At 40.1% G+C, this 23,331-nt stretch overlaps 1 protein-coding gene across 1 annotated transcript in view; it reads left to right on the forward strand.

Annotated features, from left to right (window-relative positions):
* DNAH8 (dynein axonemal heavy chain 8) overlaps positions 1 to 23,331 on the forward strand; it is a 153,988-nt gene that overhangs the window by 71,122 nt on the left and 59,535 nt on the right. Inside the window, exons 40-55 of the mRNA XM_081940825.1 lie at positions 163 to 324; positions 1,221 to 1,445; positions 2,248 to 2,420; positions 2,650 to 2,828; positions 6,684 to 6,871; positions 7,096 to 7,182; positions 7,328 to 7,435; positions 14,892 to 15,026; positions 15,916 to 16,077; positions 16,880 to 17,126; positions 18,262 to 18,503; positions 18,594 to 18,734; positions 18,974 to 19,211; positions 21,902 to 22,044; positions 22,792 to 22,926; positions 23,184 to 23,306. Coding sequence (XP_081796951.1) covers positions 163 to 324; positions 1,221 to 1,445; positions 2,248 to 2,420; positions 2,650 to 2,828; positions 6,684 to 6,871; positions 7,096 to 7,182; positions 7,328 to 7,435; positions 14,892 to 15,026; positions 15,916 to 16,077; positions 16,880 to 17,126; positions 18,262 to 18,503; positions 18,594 to 18,734; positions 18,974 to 19,211; positions 21,902 to 22,044; positions 22,792 to 22,926; positions 23,184 to 23,306 — 2,688 coding nt within the window. The remainder of the gene's footprint in view (positions 1 to 162; positions 325 to 1,220; positions 1,446 to 2,247; positions 2,421 to 2,649; positions 2,829 to 6,683; positions 6,872 to 7,095; positions 7,183 to 7,327; positions 7,436 to 14,891; positions 15,027 to 15,915; positions 16,078 to 16,879; positions 17,127 to 18,261; positions 18,504 to 18,593; positions 18,735 to 18,973; positions 19,212 to 21,901; positions 22,045 to 22,791; positions 22,927 to 23,183; positions 23,307 to 23,331) is intronic.

Below are 23,331 nucleotides of genomic sequence, written 5' to 3' on the forward strand. Positions count from 1 at the left end.
TGGTGGCATACATACTCAATACCAGGTCAGAATTTCTAAATACTATACTTTGTTGAATAAAAATAAACACATTTGTTGAATGTGTTATGATCTGATATGTACCTAATGCTAAGCCATAATAGGTAGTATTACATATGTATTATGTGTTACATATTATTTCAGTTGGACACCCCAGTAAATGCAAAAGGACCTGTAGAGCTTTGGCTGATGGACCTATTGAAAATGCAACAATCTTCATTACATTGTGTAATTCGGGCTGCATTTTATCAGATTAGCGATCCAGGCTATCAACTGCTAAATTTCCTATATCATTTTCCAGCACAGGTGAGAAATTTGAAAATAGTTGGTGTTCAAACACAGGCATGCAAAGAGGCTGAATTTGCATGCCAATAATAAATAAAAAGCTTGGAAAGATTTACATAATTTTGTGAATCATAACTTTGCCTTTTGTGACAATAAATTTAGCAAGTAATTAATTGGGCACATATCTATTTGTTTTCGTGTGAACATTACAACTGCTTAATGCTAATTGAGTAAATTTGGACTCTCTTTTATTGATTGATTTAGACAATGGCGTGTTTTAGATTTCTATAAAGTGAATTTGAATAAAAAGTGATGCAACAGTGACAATTTTGAAAAAGATAAAAGGGGTGAAAGAAGAGACAAAAATACTTATGTGCAGTGATCATGCAATGTGACATTGTGGCTGCTTTAATTATATATACAAGTAGTCAATTGGGAGGCTCCCACATGTCCCCATAATTTCAGAGGTTCTCAGGCAAGATGAAATCACCAAATGTCTCAACACTTATTTCTTTAGGCTATACTCATATCCAAAGGAGATAAGATAAGAACCAATTAGAGTTTGTTCAACATACATTGCCAAAAATGATGAAAGATGGAAACCTCCTCACAGAAGCTCTTTATTAAATTTCCAACTTGCTTCCTAGGCCTTTTTCCTTAGAGTGCTCCGTATATGTTATCTCTACGGCAATAAAGCAAAAGGAGGTTTAGGTTTTATTCTGAGTATCTTTGAAGGTGTTCTGATTTTTCACCCTGCACAAAAGGCAAAGTATATAATAAAATCCAAATTTATTAGTTGGTCAAGTGAATCACCTTAAATTAGAATTTAAAACTGGAAGTTGTTGAAGTATTTGTTATTCACTGAAATGAACTATAACTGTTCTTATACACATTTTATTATTTTTTTAAAATTAAAGGTAGGATTGCTGGGAATTCAGATGCTATGGACTCATGATTCAGAAGAAGCATTAACTAGTGCAAAAGATGATCGGAAAATTATGTCAGTGACCAATCAGAAATTTCTGGATATTCTAAATACTCTTATTAGCCAGACTACTCATGACCTTACCAAGTTTGACCGAGTGAAATTTGAAACCCTTATCACCATTCATGTGCATCAGCGTGATATTTTTGATGACCTGGTAATATGGAAATATTAATGCTTGAGATGTTAACTTACATATAAAATTGTTCAAATTACGTTACACGTCTGGTACTGTTCTTGGGTATAGCAATAGCACTTACGGTAGGTGGTACATAAGCCTAAGTGCTATTGGTGTTGCTATAGTGATTTACAGAAATCTCTCGGTGGTTTATAATGTCAGCATATAGCCCGCAACAATCTGGGTCCTCATTTTAGTGACCTCAGAAGGATGGAAAGCTGAGTCAACTTTGAGGCTGTCGGGTTCAAACTCCAGACTGTGAGCAAAGTTTGCCCGCAATACTGCACTTTAACCACTCCACCACCAGGGCTCCTATAATTGTGAAACTGTGCAGAGCATCAGGATAGGATTCAACCCTGGGGACTGAACTGGAAAATTGTATCCTCCAGCGATGGCCGTCACCATCTCCACCACACACACAATGTATATTTAAAGACAACATTAATGAATGTGTATATTTTAGTTGAAATTTTGTAGTCTAATAGCAATTGGCAAGCAATTCAGTGATGGACTGAGGTCTCATCTTTAGAAGAAAGACTAGAGAATGAGCATAGCAAATGTTCCACAACATTCCTACTGTAAAAGTGAGAAAAAGAATAAAATAACAAAGCAAGTAAATCCAAACATTAAATGTGTTAATTTGAGATAATATTAATTGGAGAGGAAGTTGGCAGGGGCACTAACTAAGCAAATATTTTATCATTCCACTCCTGAAATTCATCATGCAAATAATGTTTCTGTGCAGTTCTTATATAATTCAGGCTCCTTTTCTGTTTTGAAGGTTAAAATGCATATAAAATCAGTGACTGATTTTGAATGGTTAAAGCAGTGCAGATTCTATTTCAAGGAAGATCTTGATCAGACGTTGGTGTCTATTACTGATGTTGATTTTGTTTATCAAAATGAATTTCTGGGATGCACAGATCGTCTCGTCATCACCCCTTTAACAGACAGGTGTGAATAATTTATTTATATTTAAGTCTGATGGAGTCTTAGTGTTGCAAACTGGAGCTCAAACTTTTCTCCCTGCAACTTCTAATTAATGTAAAGAAGGGACTGCAATAAAGTCTATACTTTTCCACTTTCCCACTCTATTTGTTAAAAGGTTTGTAAATGCAACATTTTTAAAGAATCATTTGTATGTACAAATATATCTAAATTTATGCTAAATTTATCTTTACAGATGTTATATTACATTAGCTCAAGCTTTGGGAATGAACATGGGAGGAGCCCCAGCAGGACCTGCAGGGACTGGTAAAACAGAAACAACCAAGGACATGGGAAAAGCACTGGGGAAATATGTAGTAGTATTTAATTGTTCGGATCAAATGGATTTCAGAGGATTGGGACGAATTTTCAAAGGTAAGATTTGGCTTATTAGATGGGTTAGGTCAGGGGTGTCAAACTCGCATCGTCACGGCAGCGTCACATGGTGTATTTGAACTGCTTTCCCCTTTCTCTAAACTGGGGGGGGGGGCAGGGCCAGCATGTGACCCATCCGGCCCATGGGACACCTGTTTGACACCGATGGGTTAGGTGATAAAATCATCATCTTCCTAAGAAATTATAAGCCCCATGAAGATAGAATGAAGGAACTGGAGATGTTTACCCTTAAGAAGCAAGCAGAGAGGGCAGGGGAATGATGGCATTCTTCAAATACCTCATTCAGCATAACAAAAAGAATTTGAAATCTTGTTCCATAAATTAGGATACTAAATAATGGAGTGCAGGGATAGGAAAGAACAGTTTGATGGTTGAACCACGAACCTTCAAATGAGTGAAGGTTTTAAGATGTTCTTGCAAAGGCTAGACAGTCAGTTACACTGACATGGGGTTGGACTTGATAGCCTATAATGCTGTATAATAAAATGAATCTCTACCCTATAGCAGTTAGTTGCTATTCTAAATCGTAATATCTACGATGAACCCAACTTTATGAAAGATAGTTAGTGATCCATGCTTTCATTAATATAAATAAGACTATCAAATGACATTTGCATTCCTACACAAACTTCAGGATTTAATGGCTGTAAATCTGTTTAGGATTACAGAATATATTTCGTTCAAAAAAAAAAGAAATTTTGCAGATGAATTCATGAATGGGAAAAGTCAGGCTATTCTATCTCATTAATAATAGGGATGGATATAAAGAAAGGAAGAGAAAATAACCCTGTTCATTCAAGCACATCAAATCACAGACTTTGCTTTGCCTTCTGAGCTGAGAGCCCATCAATACTACTGTAGCCAATGTTTTCCTACTGACTACAAACTAAGGCTAAATACATTTAAAAGCAGAAAGAAAATTACTAATCAACTATTTCCTTCTCATTTTCCCCTTCCTTTTCAAGAAGAACTGTATCACCAAGCCCCCCTTTCCTTTTTTTTTGAAAGAAGGCCCTTGAAGAAAGTTCTTGAACTGTACCTCAAGTAAGATAGCCATCATATTTCTTTGATATCCAGGAAAGCTCTTGCACAGCACATTACAAAGGGTCAATACAGCAAGAGGCAGATCATAAAGAAAGCCTCAAGAATCAGATATTGTCTTACCAACTCTCCCTGATTGCCAATATATCCTTTCTGAGATGTATTTGGCTAGGAGGAAGAGGTCAAAAACCACAGTTCTCTTCATGATAGCTTATAAAGCCTTTGAATATTAGCATATATGTGAGCATGGATTGTATAAAAGAAGCAGGAACATAGATATTATTACAAGGATAAAACATGCCTTTATTTTATAGATTCTGGAGTGACTATATGTGCATGACATTTTCTACATCATTATATATTTATATTAAACTCTATTCTGAGTATTATTCTTATATTTGAATGAACATTGTTGTAGCACACTTACATAAAGGCAGTCACTACATTTTCCCTAATAATTATTAATGGCTCAAAATTAGCATATCACTCTAGATAATCTTAGTGAGAAATATATAGTGACTTTTTCTGGTTTTCAGTAGTTTTAAATATAAATTAAATTCATTGCTTCCTAAATGGGTGCTACAAACTCAACTGATGGAAACATGACATTTGCATTGCATCATCACAATACAAATATAGTTATGATCTGCTTGTTGTATTTACATTCCAACATTATCAGCACATTCATGAATCACAGGATTTGCACTGCATCATCACTAGACACATTTTGTCACTTGCTCTGTTTTTACACCACCCACAATTCCAAATATTGCCTTGTGTCTTCTCACTTCTTTCTTCTCCCCTACATATTAGAATTACAATGTATTCACCACAAAATATAGTGAAGCTACTGTAATGTAGGGTCTTTGATCTCCTGATTCTGGCACTGAAACTGCACAACCTCTCCCTATATCTCCTCAATCTCAATCAAAGCCTTAAGCATGATGATCTTCATTGGCTAAACCTATGCATGCAGTTTTAATAATACTATATAGCATAGACTTCTTACAATAACTCATGTTTCATAAGTTGGTCTTGGGTGAAAACTAAGTGAGCCTCCTTTAAGGGTGAAGAATAATTAAAGCCTTGTCTAAAGGAGAGGAGAAGAGAAGAGAGGAGAGGAAAGGGGAAAAAAAAAGAAATATACCTAATTGATAGAGCACATGCTTTGAAAAAGGAATTCTCAGATTTAATCCTTGGCATTTCTAAGAACTGGAAAACCTGGAGAATTTGTAATACAATATCCATAATCACGGGTTGAATGGGTTTTAAATTACTCTATACAAGGAAGGTTCTGCATTTCTAAGTTTTGCTTAATGAAGAATTATTTCCTGAGAGCAATGAAATTGAAGTTAAGTTGGATTTATTTTTGAGTAAATATTGTCAAATAACATTGGGTTGTTAATACCAGAAAATACTAGAAATACAGAATCAAAAATAGTTTTCATGGAATTCCTAGAAAAATGTACTCATATATGTTACATAAGATACTGCTGAAAGCAACAGAAAATTAAAATCTATTGGGAGATTATGATCCTGCACTTTATAGTTGTAAGCAGTAGTTTTTATAATTAGAATTTTAACACTTTAGTTATTTTCATGATTGAAATAACTTCAGAAATGTACAGTGCCCACAATTGATATTCGATGCATAAAAGAGAATTTTATAGTACCAACCATTTTAAAAAGTCATTCTAGCTGTAGACTCTACAGAAAAGCATTTCAGATTAGATTAGAGACAAAGGTTTACTGATTAAGTGAGACAGTGCCATGATCAGAAATTCCTGGTCTGCAACCTATATATCTATCTAGGAGTCAATACCTTTGAAATCCATGATGATTTTGAATCAATATTATTGCAGTATGTTAGCCTTTCCAGACAGACCAGACAGGAATCATGACCAGATGAACAAACTCTACTTTTATTGTAAAGCTTCATTAACAGAAGCTTGAAAGTCTGATAATGCAAATTCCCCAATGACTCTTTTATAGCCTGAGAAGTTAGGGAGGTTTATTTCTGAGATTTCTCTGCCTGTTATGCAGTATGCAGCCCATGCCATCTCTTAATTTATCATTCCTAAAGCAGCATCTCTTCCCCCATTTCCAAGGTCATTCCCACATACCATTACACAAGGTAAGATATTCAAATTCAGAGTGTTTACTAACTTGGTTGCTAGTGAATTCCTCATCCAGTATTATCTTTGAGTGTTAACACTCTCCAACAGAGGCAGAGAAATAAGTAATCCCTCATCTCTCCTAATTTTTCTAGAGATGCAATCTAGCTCTACACAAATTGTTTCTATGTGAGCTGTAATCTTATAGCATTAGGTTCCAGCTAGCATGGAAGTGATTGCATAGCAATGTAAACTCTCTGCTCTGTAAATGCAGAAACAGATTATTCACAAATCAGCAGCCTAACTAGAACAGGGAAAGGTTTGTCACTGTAGCTCTGAATGGCGCTAATAGAGAATCTTATCATAGATCTTTCCCTTTACATCTTTTTCAGATGTTTTTCAATGTTTGTGATATGTTGCCTGTGCAGTATTATGCTTGATTTAGTAGCATTGCTTCCAAACGTTATTGAATGGCATCCAACATTTACCTTACTAATGGGTGACAGTACCAGATGATTTGCTTTTTTATGATATTATAATATCCAGGTACAGGCACTTCATATTTCTTTCTGGGCATGATTCTAGGAAAGGAGATGTTGCACCAATATGGTAAGAATGTGGAAACATTAATTACAGGGAAGTTATAATCGGTTTAAAAATAAATCATTTCCTATTTCAGGTCTTGCACAATCTGGCTCCTGGGGATGTTTTGATGAATTTAACAGAATTGAATTACCCGTCTTGTCAGTAGCAGCTCAACAAATTTACATCATTTTGACAGCAAGAAAAGAAAGGAAAAAGCAGTTCATATTTTCGGATGGAGATACAGTGGACTTAAACCCTGAGTTTGGAATTTTTCTGACAATGGTAAATTTATTGTGATGAGAGTGTAGAGGTTCTTTATACCATAATTATGATGATAAAAAACCAATCATACATTTGTTATACAATTTACTTGAAAATAAATTCACGTTTCATTAATTATCTTGCCTATCCTAGCAATATATTTACAAGTTGTAAAGACCTATGGTTTGATATAATCAGAATCAGCCCAACTGCTTTGAATTATTTCTGTTTCCTTTTATTCATAGAATCCTGGCTATGCTGGGCGGCAGGAATTACCAGAAAACTTGAAAATTCAATTTAGAACTGTTGCAATGATGGTTCCAGACAGACAGGTACTGCTACTACTGTGCCATATTGTCGTGCAGTATCATTTTACATTTTATATCCCCCAAGCCTCATATACTCTTTTAGCCTGGACTATTTTCTTTTCTCCTCTACTTTTGATTAATTTCATAAATCTATATTATTCCATTTCAGATCATCATGAGAGTGAAACTTGCAAGCTGTGGCTTTATTGATAATGTCATTTTGGCTCAGAAATTCTTTGTTCTGTATAAGCTTTGTGAAGAACAGCTTACTAAACAGGTAATATTTCATTCTCTTGTTAGCCATGGGCAAAAGGTAGTCATAGCTAACATAGAGCAACTCAGTCAGAATCTTTTAAGTAATAAAAATAAACTTGCAAACCAGTGATGAGATTCAGCCAGTTCGCAGCTATTCGGGAGAACTAGTTGTTAACTTTCTAAGCAGTTTGAAAAACCAGTTGTTGGAAGAAATCTTCTTTTGTTTTTTTCCGCATTACAAGACTAATCCTGTAAGGAAGGCAGGAAGGAAACATTCTGGTGTTGTTTCTAGCCTAATCTTTATTGCCCTGCTTACAGAAACTGCCTCTCTGGTTAACTCTAATTACATTATAACAGCTAAGGCGAAGCGCCCATCGACCTGAATGATATTGAGTTGGCCACATCCACACAGTCACATGACCACCAAGTCACACCTACCCAGCTGGTCATTAGGGCAGAGAACCGGTTGTTAAATTATTTTAATCCCACCACTGATACAAAACTAACTTGGAAGCCTTATCAAGGCATTTCCTAATTGATTTTGGCCTATTGCTATAGAGTGAATGATTAGATGAGTGTGGGTTTACTTCTTTATAAGTCTTCCTTTATCATGGTGATAATTGGCAATCCCCTTAGACCAAGGTTATCTATTTAATAATAATTATTTAATTATGTAATAATAATAATATGGCTGCCCAACTTACAAAAATAATATGGCTGCCCAACTTACAAAAAACAGTGTACAACAATCAGTAGAACAATACTCCGCTCCTTCCGACAGAAGCTCAAGACTCACCTGTTCCGACTAGCTGGCTTAGCCGATTGACAGTTCCATCTTCCACCTCCTGGCAAACATTTTATTGGGGAATTTTTTAAGGGAATTTTAATTGTATTTGTATTCTAACTAAGAATTGTGCAGTATATTTTTTACCTCCTCCGTCTACGTCTATGTCTACGTCTATGTCTATGTTCATGTCTATGTATTTGTATATGGTTTTAACATGACTGTACACCGCCCCGAGTCCTGCCTAGGAAAGGGTGCGGTCTAGAAATAAAAGTTTATTTATTTATTTATTTATTTATTTATTTATTTATTTATAATACACACACACACACACACACACACACACACACACACATGTAGTCCACAATTTACAACCACAATTGGACTCAGAATTTTTGTCATAATTTGGGGCACTCATTAAGCAGTTCACCACATGACCTGATTCAATTTTACAACTTTTATGATGATCATAAACTGAGTGACTGCAGTTGTTAAATTAACCATGTGGTTATTAAGCAAATACAGCACATCAGAAGTTTTTTTTCCTGCAGGAAAGTAGCAGAAAACATTGCAAATCATGGTCATATGACTGTGGAGGAACAGTACAACATTTTATGATGATCAAAGCTGTAAATCATTCTTACTAAAGCCATGATAAATTTGAATAGTTATCAAGCAACTGTTTTTTTTATTGAGGATTGCCTGTATTTTTTTAATTAAAAAAAAACATTTTAAAATTTAAAATGTACAAACCACACATTAAAAGATCAATCACAATGTAGCCATTGAAGAACATCTCCAGTTCCATCAAAAATCCATGTGTGGTGATATAACCAGGTCTTGGGGGATTTCTGGAATGATAACAGGGATGGAGAGGAGAATGATTTATAGGATAGACACCATGGCAGAGAAGGCCCATGTTAGATATTTGCATAAACTGCTGTAGTCTCCATTCAGGTCCGCTGTTTAGGCGGGAACAAGGGATTACTCTGATTGGACGGGAGGTCTGCCAGCTCCCCATAAAAGGGGAGCTGCACAACCCCGTATTCAGCTGGATCGCATCTACTTGACTAATAAAGAGCTGTTGTCACAATCGTCTGTAGTCTGTCCTCTCCTTGCCCGAATCTAACACTGGCGACGAAGGTGGGATCGAGAGGCAGATAGGACGAAGAACTACAATCAAACATTCCAGCAAGTGATCCAGCCCGGGGAATTGGCGGGAATCCTGGCAGCCATTCCAGCGCGGCAAATTCAAATCGCAGGACAAGATGGCTATGCACGCTCCGCCAACCCCGTACGACCCAGTGGCCAAACATTGGGAATCCTACATGCTGAGATTCGAATGCTTCCTCGAGGCAAACGATCTCATGGGAGTACCAGACTCCCGGAAAAAGAACATGTTCCTAGGTTACTGCGGTCGGGAAGTTTTCAAAACGGCCAGAGACTTATCGGAGCCAACCCCCATCCAGGCAGTAACATGGACGGCGCTACAACAAACTCTGCAGACACACTACACGCCCAAACCTGCCCGCCACGTCCGCCGCCACGAATTCCACATGAGGAACCAAAAAGCGGACGAATCCATCAACCAGTACGTTGCAGCACTTCAGAAGGCGGCAACGTATTGCGAATTTAGGAATCTGGACGAGCACATCCTGGAGCGCCTCATATGCGGAGTGCGGGGCATTTCTCTGCAGAAACGGTTGTTGGCAAAACCCAACTTAACCCTGCAGATCGCACTGGATGAGGCAAGGGCATCGGAGTCGGTGGACAGATCAATGGAAACGTTGCAACGCCAGTACAGCGCACCCCAATCCGGGACCAGACAGACCCGGGTGCATCACGAGGCCACCGACCAAGAGACTGAGGACAGCGAGTGCGAAGACAGCCATCGCATGTGAAGCAGCCACCAGAAAACAGCGCAAAAATTTGAATCCCGTTTGCCGCCCTGTGCGAGCTGCGGAGGGAAACATCCCCGATCCACTTGCAGATTCAGGGACGTTGTTTGCCAGCGTTGTGATAAAATAGGACACATTGCTAAGGTGTGTCGGAGCGAAGTCCCTGCCACAACATGGCAACCGCCATCTTACCGCCAACAGAAGCCCACCCCAGGGGCTTGGCAGAAAAACAAAGGGCGCCCAGAAAGAGAACCAAGGGAGCCAGCCGAGAGAGACTATTCCCAGAGAGAGCCACTAAGAACCTATCTCACAACGATAGGACAGGTCCGCACAAAGCGACCTAAAAAGCTGAAACTCACTGTCCTCCTTGAGGACTCCCCATGCGAGCTAGAAGTCGACACGGGGTCATCGCTGACGATCATCTCATGGTCAGCCATGAAAAAGGCAATTCCCAACTTGAAGAAGCACCAGCTGCGAAAGCCAGACATTCTGCTTCGCGACTACCAGGGGAACATGGTCCCCATCGTGGGTCAAGGCACATTCCGGGTCCAGTTCAAAAACATCACAGCCCAGCTGCCCGTGACCGTAGCCAGCGCACCACTGCAAAGCTTCCTGGGACTAGACTGGTTCGAAGCCCTGGGCCTGGAAGTTACAGGCATCAACGCCGTGGGTAACAGCAGCGCCGAGGAGATTTTTAAGGAGTTCGAGGATGTGTTCAGCCTCGGCCTTGGTAAGTACGTGGGGACACCGATCTCATTTAATTTGGACCCAAATGTGACGCCCATCAGACTCAAACCTAGGAGAGTGCCTTTTGCGCTCTGGCCCAAAATTGATAAGGAAATAGATAAGCTGGTCGAGCAAGGAATCCTCGAACCAGTCGACCATGCTCGTTGGGAAACCCCAATAGTGACCCCGGTTAAGCCAGATGGGTCAGTCCGCATCTGCGCGGACTATAAATGCACAATTAATGTCGCTCTCCAACAGAGCGCATACCCTGTGCCCGTAGTACAACATCTATTACACTCACTGGGGCCAGGAAATTTTTTTGCAAAATTAGACATGGCACAAGCTTACCAGCAGTTGCCGGTGGACAGCGCCACGGCGGAGGCCCAGACTATAGTGACGCATGGAGGTGCATTCAAATGCAACCGCTTACAATTCGGCGTGAGTATCGCTCCCGGACTGTTCCAGAGCATCATGGAACGGCTTTTGCAGGGCATACCGGGAGTCGTCCCTTATTTTGATGACATCTTAGTATCCGCTGCAAATGAAGAGCAACTGTTAAAACGTGTCAAGATTGTTTTGGCCAGAATTCGGGAAAAGTGTCTCCGCCTAAAAAAGGAAAAATGCCAAATCAATGTGCCCAGCATAGAATTCCTGGGTTACAGGATCGATGGTCTGGGGATCCACCCGACATCGAAAAAAATTAAAGCCATTCAGGACGCCCCCACACCAAAAAACCAGACCGAGTTGCAGGCCTTCCTCGGACTTCTTAACTTCTACAGCGTCTTTCTCAGACAGAAGGCCACCGTTGCTGAACCTTTGCACTGACTTCTAGCAAAGAACGCCAAATGGACCTGGGGACGTCCCGAGGCGGCCGCTTTCACCGCAGTCAAGCGCCTGCTGACGACCGATTCTCTACTGATCCAGTACAGCCAAACTCTACCTCTGGTTTTAACTTGCGACGCTTCACCCTTCGGCGTCGGCGCAGTACTCAGCCACAGAATGCCAAACGGAAACGAAGCCCCCATCGCGTTCTACTCAAGAACCTTGTCATCGGCAGAACGTAACTACAGCCAACTGGACAGGGAGGCATTGGCCGCTGTGGCGGGAGTCAAGTGTTTTCATGAATACCTCTATGGCCGCGATTTCGAACTCGTGACAGACCACAAGCCGTTGCTGGGTCTACTGGCAGGAAACAGACCCACACCGGTATCTCTCTCCCCGCGCATGACCAGGTGGACTGTTTTCCTGGCTGCATACTCCTACAAACTGGTGCACCGACCGGGTTCCACGTTGGGGCACGCGGACGCACTCAGCTGTTGCCCATTACCAGAACTGTTGGCTGACCCCACTCCGGAAACACCGGTCCTTTTGATTGACTGTTTGGACACAGGACCGGTCTCTTCTGCGGACGTTGCCAGATTTTCAGCTAAGGACAACGTAATCAGACAAGTACAAACTTGGGTATGGAGGGGGTGGCCCAAAGGGCTTTTGGGATCCGAGTTTAAACTGTTTTGGTCTAAGCGTGATGAACTGTCGGTATTGAAAGGTTGTTTATTGTGGGGGGATCGAGTAGTGATACCGCACAAACTGCGGGAAAATGTGTTAGAAGCTTTACATGTGGGGCATCCAGGTATTGTAAGGATGAAAGCATTGGCGAGGAGCTATGTCTAGTGGCCTAACATTGACAGGGAGATAGAGGAATGGGTGGCCACGTGCAATCCTTGCCAGGAGTCCAGACCAGCTCCCCCAGAAGCGCCCACTACCGAGTGGGACAAACCACAGGCACCCTGGTCAAGAATACACATAGATTTCGCAGGACCAGTTCAGGGCCAAACGTTTCTAATAGTTGTGGACGCATACTCCAAATGGTTAGAGGTGGTCCTGATGACCTCAATCACGGCAGAGGCGGTCATCAAGGTACTACGGAGACTTTTCTCCACTCACGGCCTGCCCGATGTTCTGGTCTCCGACAACGGGCCCCAATTCACGTCCATGCAATTCGAATCCTATTTAGCCAGCCAGGGAATTCGGCATGCCCTAGTCGCGCCATTCCATCCGGCATCCAATGGTCAGGCGGAGAGAATGGTGCGAGCCGCAAAAGAGGCCCTCGCTAGGATGGGCCCGGGTGATTGGCAAACACGGGTTGATCATTACCTATTAATACAACACATTACACCCAGTGCCACCACAGGGAGGAGCCCCACCAAACTTCTCATGGGTCGCCGGTTGAGGTCTCACCTAGACGGCTACACCCAAACTACTCTGCCACATCGCTGTGGATTCCTGCAAAGGTAATAGGCATTACCGGGCCTCGTTCTTATCTGTTAGAATTGGAGGACGGTAGAAATTGGAGGAGGCACATCGACCAACTCCGGGGTTGCCTAACTCACTCCAGTCTCAGGTCACCAAACAAAGAACTTACACGAGCAGAGGGATCGCCGACACAGACGGAACAATCCTACACGCCACTCACGGAAGACTACAGTACAGCGGAACCCAGGGAGGAACCCGAGGCCGGCGTTAGAACGGAGCACGTCCTGAACGAGCGGAGTCAACGACCCCGTATTCAGCTGGATCGCATCTACTTGACTAATAAAGAGCTGTTGTCACAATCATCTGTAGTCTGTCCTCTCCTTGCCCGAATCTAACAGCCCATGTCCTCAGATCCACTAGATGTAAGTCCTTGACAAATGCTACCTGCAATGCGCCTTCTCTGTCAGATCAAATATAGATTACTGTAGATCAGATTTTATTCATTTGCTTTTGTAAACAATTTTTTAAACAAACCTCACCCTTTGTGTTATATATAAAAATCCAAAATCATAGTAATAATTCTGTTGATGTGGACTCAGAATGTGATAATAATGGGACAAAATCAAACCAAATGAGTTAGTATTTCAAATCCTGATCATTTGTAAGCACAGGATAATTGTAACCGGTTTTTACTGAATTTTCCTTGAAACATCCAAAATACATTTAGACATTACTTCATTTATTACTCTTCTTTTAAGACCATAAGAAGCTAACATCATGTTTTTTTAAAGCAAACTTCTATTGGTTTACCAGGACAGTATATTTAAGCTTATATTTCAGACATTTTATGTATAATAAATATAAAATTCATTAACTCAACTTCCCATTAATAAAAATACTGATTTAGGAGCCAGGGGTGATTCTTCCAAAATGGCAGCCATTGTATAACTTCTGAAGCCACAAGTGCAAGTAATTCATTAAGGTTCACTGTTTGAAATATCATGTATTTGTAATACTGTTTAAAATTAATAGCAAGTAGATATATCTAATTTAATACAAATATTATGCAAGGGAATAATACTTATTTGGAACACCATAATGCTCCCTCTATGTGGTTGCTGTTGAAGTGAGTTAGCAGTTTTTAGCTATATAAAACACAGCTTCCAGACACATCAACAGCACTGCTTGGACAAGCCAAAGTCATGATGTATAACTGGATATCATCAGTATATTGATTCATACAGGACTCTGAACGTACAGTTGACTTCACCAGCAGTTTTATGTAGATGTTAAGTGTATTGTGTTGAGCTCTATAGCATCCCATAATTGAGGGGGTTGGTTTGAGCCAACGACAGAGAAAGGGGAAAAATGGTAATATGATTGCATTCCATTCTTGAAAAATATAGTAATTGACTGTATCAAAAGCTGCCAAGAGATGAAGAAGCACAACGATGGGTGCACCATTCCCTTCTCAGTTCCCCCAAAGATCACCAGCAAGCATGTCCAGTGGTGTCTCAGTACTATATCTAAAAGGGAAGGTTGGAGACTGGATAAAAATTGTCACGATCATTAGATCCAATAATGGCTTTTTGGAGATGGAAGAACACTGCTTCCATTAAGGCTAATGGAACCATACCTTCTTTTTAATCATTTGAGACAATCTTTTTATACATACATGTGTATATGCTTGTATTGAAGTACTTATCTGTAATAGAAAATAGATTTTACAGGTTTTCAAATGTTCACAATTTTGTGAATGCCATTGCTAAAGAAAGAAAACATACACAATCTATTGATTCATCTATTTTGTTTTTTAGGTTCATTATGATTTTGGGTTAAGAAATATCCTTTCAGTGCTGAGAACTCTTGGATCACAGAAGAGGGCAAGACCAGATGACAGTGAAATGAGTACTGTTATGAGAGGTCTGAGGGACATGAACCTCTCTAAACTTGTAAGAATTTATCTACTGCAGTGTTGGTATTGGTCTGGTTGAAATATTTTTTTATAATATTGTTTTGAACTGTGTTTTGAAATGAAAACAATGTGACGCTCTAAAATTATATTTTGACAACTGTCAGTATTTATAAACCAGTTATTCCACTGAATAATTAATGAAAACATCATTCTCTTTAAAGAGAATGCACTTAAGAAGATTTGAAATAATTTATATCTCCAGAAGAAGGCTGATTTTTGGAGAAGAAAACATATATCCCCTCTACACAGGGCCATAATTTTAATTTTGATCAGGGAAGCCAGTAGCTAATTTTGGTAAAAGAAGAAAAACAGACAGTAAAATGTAATTTAAACTATTCTCTCAGTGATATATGAAATGTTGTAAAAGCTATGAATACACTGGAAGCTGTTTAAACTTCCCATTGCTAGAGTAATTATGAAAATGATTTAGTAAGCTTCTTGTATACTTCTCTAGAGGTATGTGGTTCTCAGTCTGATTGTATGTGTGTGTGTATGTATGTATGTATGTGTGTGTATATATATATATATATATATATATATATATATATATATATATATATATATATATATATATATATATATATATATATATATATATATATATATATATATTACTTGATTTGCATACAATACATCAAGCAAATTACACAGAAAGTAATAATATTGAAACCCCACTGAATCCAACGGAATCAGGTTATTGGAATTTATGCAGTACTTCTGTATAATTTATTGACCTTCATAAATTATATTTTGTTTGGTCTCTATGATATCATGCTTACAAGAAATATATATTTGAATAATCTGTTGCTGCTCCCTCCCCACGTCAACAATTTCCATTTAAAAACTTTTTTTTTTTTGTTATCCAGGTAGATGAAGATGAGCCTTTGTTTCTTAGCCTTATAAATGATCTATTTCCTGGGCTGGTATTGGATAGTAATACTTACGTTGACCTTCAAGCAGCAGTTGCAAATCAGGTTGACGAAGCAGGACTGATTAATCATCCTCCTTGGAATCTTAAACTTGTCCAGGTATAACCTTACACATTTTAGGTTTTCAGAAGGCAGTACTGTAGAATATAAACTAAATTAATTTAAAAAGTTGCAATGTGAATTTTACCATCTTTTTTTGAATATTCTTTAATAAATATGTTTGAGAGCCTCTTCTCAAGTAATCCAAATGTAAGACTACATATTTTACATTATGTAGATAGTTATTAATATTCAGGAACCATATCCAAGTATAACTTCACTAGAAAGAGATATAACACCCCTTTTTTTCCACTTTCAATAACCTAATGTCTTCAGATAATTGAGCTCTCCCACAGTAATCAGCCAATGGCCATTTTGGTTGAAAGTTCTGGAAATTGTACATCAGGAAAAGGTCTGAAGGGGGCAATTGTTATGAACTCATAGACCCTCTTATGATTTAGCACCCTTCAAGATCAGTGTCCTATATCACAGGAATATTCTATTTATAAATTCCCTTTTAAATTGATGTTACAATGAGTTATTATGTATTCTGTTCTATGGCATTTGGACACAAAGGCCAAAAGAGTAGAATGTTGTATAATTTTTTTCTCTATTAAGTATGTTGGGATTTTATATATATGTTAGCAGTACCAATGCCATGACTAACTTCACCATTTAGAAATTAGCCTTTTTTTTCCTAATGATAGTGAGCTTTTTTCCTAATGCCAGCTCAGGGCCTCTCAAAAAATATGCCCTCTCACCCTTCATGTTTCAACCCTTCTAGCCCTTAGGAAAAAAATGTGTTTGAAAGCAAGTCTAATAATCCAGCTTTATTCCTCTCCTGCCACCCCTCCTTCTTCAGTTATATGAAACTTCCAAAGTACGCCATGGGTTGATGACGCTTGGACCAAGTGGATCTGGAAAAACAGCAGTTATAACTATATTGATGAGGGCAATGACAGAATGTGGATATCCTCACAGAGAAATGCGCATGAACCCAAAAGCTATTACAGCTCCTCAGATGTTTGGCAAACTGGATACAGCGACAAATGATTGGACAGATGGAATTTTCTCCACCTTATGGCGAAAAACCCTTAAAGCCAAGAAAGGTATAATAAACCCACTGAAGAGTTTGCTTATATTTTGAAATAAAGAATATTTTGAAATAAAGAAATAACTAAGAACATAAACACAGAATATCACTTTCCTATTAAAAGTATTCTTTTGTTTTCCTCTATACCAGTGATGGCGAACCTATGGCACGCGTGCCACAGGTGGCACGCGGAGCCATTTGTGAGGGCACGCGAGGCCCTGCCCTGTCAGCTGGCCAGCGTGCATGCGCGCGCTGGCCAGCTGAGTTCACCGTTTTTCGCCATTTTTCGCACTCCCCAGGCTCCAGAGGCTTTATAGGAGCCTGGGAGGGCGAAAAGAGCCTCCCCCGCCCCCCCTGAAGCCTTCGGAACGCTTAAAATGACTCCCTGAGCAAACCGGAGTGACTTCCGGTTTGCTCGGAGGGTTGTTTTAAACGCTCCGAAGTCGTCAGAGAAGCCTCCGGACCGTCCCTGAAGCCTTCGGAATGCTTAAAACGACCCTCCGAGCAAACCGGAAGTCAGTTCCGGTTTGCTCGGAGAGTCATTTTAAGCGTTCTGAAGGCTTCAGGGAAGCCTCCGGACGGTCCCTAAAGCCTCCGGAGGGCCTCCGGGGGGCGGGGGAGCCTCTTTTCACCCTCCCCAGGCTCCTATAAAGCCTCTGGAGCCTGGGGAGGGTGAAAAAAGCATGTAAAAATGGGGGGGGCTGTTGTGCGCGCATGCGCACTGGGGGGGTCACACATTGCATTATGGGTGCGGCACACCCGCACATGATCCCCCTGCGCTCCCCCACTTGTGGCACATGAGCCAAAAAAGGTTCGCCATCACTGCTCTATACTAATATTCCCTCCCCTCCAAAGGAATTATATCACTTGAACCAAGATAATATGAAAAGCTGTACTTTTTTATGATACTATTTTTTTATTTCAGTTTTTAGGGAAAAAATGTACCAATAAAAAAGCTAGTATCTGCACTACCATCGTCTCTTGGGTGGATAAAAGACCTGAATGTGATTGCAGCAGGGCTTAAAATGTGCAGCACATAGTCAAATTTTAACATTAGATATGCATTACAGAATGATGAAGATGATGATGATGAGCTTATTAACTGAACAAGAAGTTTTGACTTTTTGTAAACACTTTCATTTTATTTCCAGGAGAGAATATTTTTCTGATTCTAGATGGCCCTGTAGATGCAATTTGGATTGAAAATCTGAATTCGGTGCTTGATGATAATAAGACTCTCACGTTAGCAAATGGAGATCGGATTCCAATGTCTCCTACTTGCAAGTTGCTCTTCGAAGTGCACAATATTGAAAATGCTTCTCCTGCTACAGTTTCCAGGATGGGTATGGTGTACATCAGTTCTTCTGCCCTAACCTGGAGGCCAATATTGCAGGTATGTTTTCAGAAAGGATTTTTTTTAAAGAAAATTAAATTATGTGACAGCTGACTAGTATTCTCCTTGGGTTTCCCCCCCCCCCCACAGGGATGGTTGAAGACTCGTACTCCACAAGAAGCAGATGTATTATTGGGTCTATATGACAAAGCTTTTGAGGCAGCATATACCTACATGAAACTGAATCTTTTTCCAAAAATGGAATTGCTAGAATGTAACTATATAATGCAGGTATATTTTTAATAAATCTAACAAAATCATGCCATATTGCTACTGAAATACACAGAAATCTCCTTTTCTTGACAAGGCTATTGGAAAATATGAAGTACATTAAATACAACTTTGCTATGTTCCTTGTAAGTAGCAAAATGTATTATGTGAATCTGCAATTATTTTCATTTTAGATTGTATTCCAAGTATTCTTACTTCTCTCCTTTTCTCTTCTCTGTTTCTTTTTGAAATATTTTCAGTCTATTAATCTTTTGGAAGGCTTGATACCCTCTAAGGAAGAAGGTGGCATTGTATGTCTGGCACATCTTCACAGGTTATTTGTCTTTGGCGTAATGTGGAGTTTAGGATCCCTTCTGGAGTTGGATAGCCGGGAAAAGTTGGAAGCTTTCCTGAGAAACCATGAAAGCAAACTGGACATGCCAACATTTAATAAAGGGGAAACACATACAATGTATGAGTATTTTGTCAGTGATTGTGGTAAGTGATAGTGCAATGCTTCCTACTTTTTTAATAACCCTGATATTTTTAGTATAGTTTAGCAGATAACATTTTCTTTTTATAGCTTATTTAGCCTATAACATGTATCTGTGGTACTCATCTATAGATCAGAAACCCTTATTTATTTGGATGGTTTCTATTTGTACATTACACATTTTAGTAATTGCTACTGATGAGTCAATTCTGATTTAGTTATTTCATTAACTTTGTTGACTTGTAGGGCATCTCAGTAACTGGATGGCTGGAGGCAACCTAGAATCATGAAGTTAATAACATTTAGCAGCAGACAGACAAAAGCCAAATGGTCCTTGGCACACATTGTGGAGGAAAACAACACAAACCAATTTCCCAACATTTTGTTTTAAAAATAGCTAGGTAGTTCTGAATGGCAAAAGTATACCCATCAAAGGGCATCCTCACCAAAGGGGGGAAAATTAGAATCCTTCATTCATGTTCTTCCATTTTCCCTTACACCCTTACCAGGTGATAGCTGTTTTCCAAAATAACACTTTGCTGGTTACAGGTTATCTCACCACTAGCCTTTCCTAGATTTCATCTACTTCTTACTTTACTTTACTTTACTTTATTCACACTTATAGACCGCCCCCTCTCCCAAAAAAGGGACTCGGGGCGGTGTACAGGCAATACATAAAATACATAAAAATACATAGAATACATAAATAGTTAAGGACTTAGAGGAGGTTAAAAGAACTGTACATCAAAGTAAAGTTTTTAAAATATAATCTTTAAAAAACCCCTAAAAAATACCCCAAAAGTTAAATTTAAAATGGTTACCCTAAAATACTAGTTAAAATATATCTGCCGGGAGGTAAAAGTTATGAGTGTGCCAGGCCAGCTAATCGAAACAGGTGAGTCTTTAGTTTTTGTCGGAAGGAGCGGAAGTCGGTGGTGGTTCTAATGTCGGGGGGGAGGTCATTCCAGAGGGTTGGGCCCATCACAGAGAAGGCCCTACTCCTAGGTGTCGCCCGTTGGCATTGCCTGGTGGACGGCACCAGGAGAAGTCCCTCCCTGTGAGAGCGGATTGGTCACAGGGATGTGTGCGGCAGGATGCGATCCCACAGGTAACTAGGTCCTGTGCCATGGAGCGCTTTGAAGATGGTGATCAACACCTTGAAACGCACCCGAAAAACCACAGGCAGCCAGTGCAGCTCGCGCAGGAGAGGTGTTACGTGGGAGTACCTAGTACTCCCCATGATAGCCCGCGCGGCTGCGTTCTGGACTAGCTGTAGTCTTCGGGCGCGTCCCAAGGGAAGCCCCATGTAGAGAGCATTGCAGTAGTCCAGGCGAGACGTCACCAGCGCATGAGTGACCGTGCGTAGGGCATCCCGGTCCAGTAGGGGGCGCAATTGGCACACCAGGCGAACCTGGTGGAACGCCCCCCTTGCCACGGCTGCCACATGGTCGTCCATCGACAGCCGGGCATCTAGGAGGACGCCCAAATTGCGCGCCCGTTCCAGAGGAGGCAATTGTTCGCCCCCTATGGCCAGTGATGGAGTCAACCGGCTGAACCGAGGTGCCGGTAACCACAGCCACTCAGTCTTGGAGGGGTTGAGTTTGAGTCTGTTGTCCCCCATCCAGACCCCGACGGCTTCCAAACACCGGGACATCACTTCGACAGCCTCGTTGGGGTGGTTTGGGGTTGAAATGTACAGCTGAGTATCATCAGCATACAGATGATACTCAACCCCAAAACCACAGATGATCTCCCCCAGTGGCTTCACGTATGCGTTGAACAGAAGGGGTGAGAGGACCGACCCCTGTGGCATCCCACAAGTGAGTGGCCTCAGGGTCGACCTCTGCCCCCCTGCCAACACACATTGCGTCCGGCCGGAGAGGTAGGAGCCAAACCACCGCAAAACGGTGCCTCCGACTCCCATCCCCTCCAGCCGTCGAATAGGATACCATGGTCGATGGTATCAAAAGCCGCTGACAGATCTAATAGGACCAGGATAGAGGAACAACCCCTATCTCTGGCCCTCCAGAGATCATCAAACAACGCGACCAAGGCCGTCTCCGTGCTGTGCCTGGGTCGGAAGCCGGACTGGCATGGGTCTAGATAATCGGATTCGTCAAGGTGTCGTGGAAATTGCTGTGCCACCACATTCTCTACAACCTTCGCTAAAAAGGGAAGGTTGGAGACTGGACGATAATTAGCTAGCTCCATCGGGTCAAGTGAAGGCCTCTTGAGTAAGGGCCTCACCACCGCTTCTTTCAAAGCGGTTGGTAAGGATCCCTCGCCCAACGAGGTGTTCACCAGGCCCAGGAGCCAGCCTCGTGTCACCTCCCAGGATGCCAGTACCAGCCAAGAGGGACACGGGTCCATTAAACATGTGGTGGGTCGCAGCCGTCCACGTAACCTGTCCAAATCCTCGGGGGCAACAGAATCAAACTCCTCCCAGAATGGTCTCACAAGACTCACTGTTGACGGCTCCCCTGGTCCACTGAAGGTCTGAGGCCTTGACTTGGTCAATCTGCCTGAAGATTCATCTGACTGAGAAAAAAAATCAGACACCTTGATTTCTTCAAGCCTATTGAGCTGCTACTGCATAGAATGTCTAATTTCTTAAGAGCTGTTTTGATTAATAAATATAGTAGTTAAGGAAAATAAATAGTTGGTGTTTTTCTACTGTTGTTATGTTCCATTTCAGGTGACTGGGATCACTGGAATAAAAAGGTTCAGGAATATGTTTATCCAACTGACAGTATTCCTGAGTATTCTTCTATTCTAGTTCCAAATGTAGACAATGTCAGAACACAATTTTTGATGGATACAATAGCAAAGCAACACAAAGTGAGTGCATATTTTATTGGCAAATTGTGTATTAAGGGATGCTAGTTTGTCACTGAATATAATGTACACATTCTGCTAAGACGCCTACTGCACACTAGTGTGTTTAGCTTTGCCTTCCGATTTCCAAACATTTGTGAAAATCTATTTGCTTTTTTTCACAATTTCTCTCCTAATTTGAAATTTTAGAAGTGGGAGGTGAAATGGACACATTTGTGCTCAATGTCATGCATGTTTAATTATTTGATTTTTCTATTTGTGTTTATATGTTGTTTATTTTGTCTGTGGAGATATTTCCAAATAATTTTCCAATGAATAAGAACACCCTTCTTTATCTAGAAAATATTCTTCTTTTCTTTTAATTCTTTTATTTCTTTTTCTTACTTTACAGTCATTCCATTCATCTTCTGTCTCACACCACTCTTTCCACACACCATTCCATGCCAAAATGTTTTTATTAACTATCAAAGAATATGTATGTGTGTGCGTGTACGGTGCACAGCAGGTGACAGATTTTATCTGTGTTTCTACAACTATCCTAAAGCTATTTTTCTTATGGATGGAATGGTTTTAGCTCCAGGTTCATTGAGCCCCAAATATAAATCAGAAATATAATATATAATCCAACAACAGCAAAGTCACATTGCTTTTTTTGTTTACTTCAAGTGTGCAATATTTTTTGGTAGAACTGAAGAGTTTTTTTATATATATAATAAGGATGTGAAAATAATGATGCTAAAATTATTACAGGCAGTATTGCTCATTGGTGAACAAGGAACTGCAAAGACTGTGATGATTAAAGGTTATTTAAAAAAATATGACCCAGAAGAACAGTTATCAAAAAGTTTAAATTTTTCTTCAGCAACAGAACCTGGAATGTTTCAGGTAAACTGTAGATTTTATGAGCTGTTTCTACATCATCTGTTTCTATATAAACTATCTGAAATAAGCTAAAGAAAAGGCACAATTTTGACATTTATTTTTTAATACTCCAGCAATGATTATAAATTATTTTAAAGCATGCTTGAATACTTCCAATTGGTTGGCTTAAATTAAGACTCATTACATAAACATATAACGTATAATTAAAAATAGCTTCATTTTTATTTACTTGTGTTTATTTCTGTTGTTTAATTATTAAGAGGACAATAGAAAGTTATGTGGACAAGCGGATGGGCAGTACCTATGGACCTCCAGGGGGCAGAAAAATGACCATATTCATTGATGACATTAACATGCCCATTATAAATGAATGGGGAGATCAGGTACAGTTGTAATGTGTCTCTAATT

Source organism: Natrix helvetica (assembly GCF_964273705.1).
Source record: "Natrix helvetica genome assembly, chromosome: 2".
Classification (NCBI taxonomy): Eukaryota; Metazoa; Chordata; class Lepidosauria; order Squamata; family Natricidae; genus Natrix; species Natrix helvetica.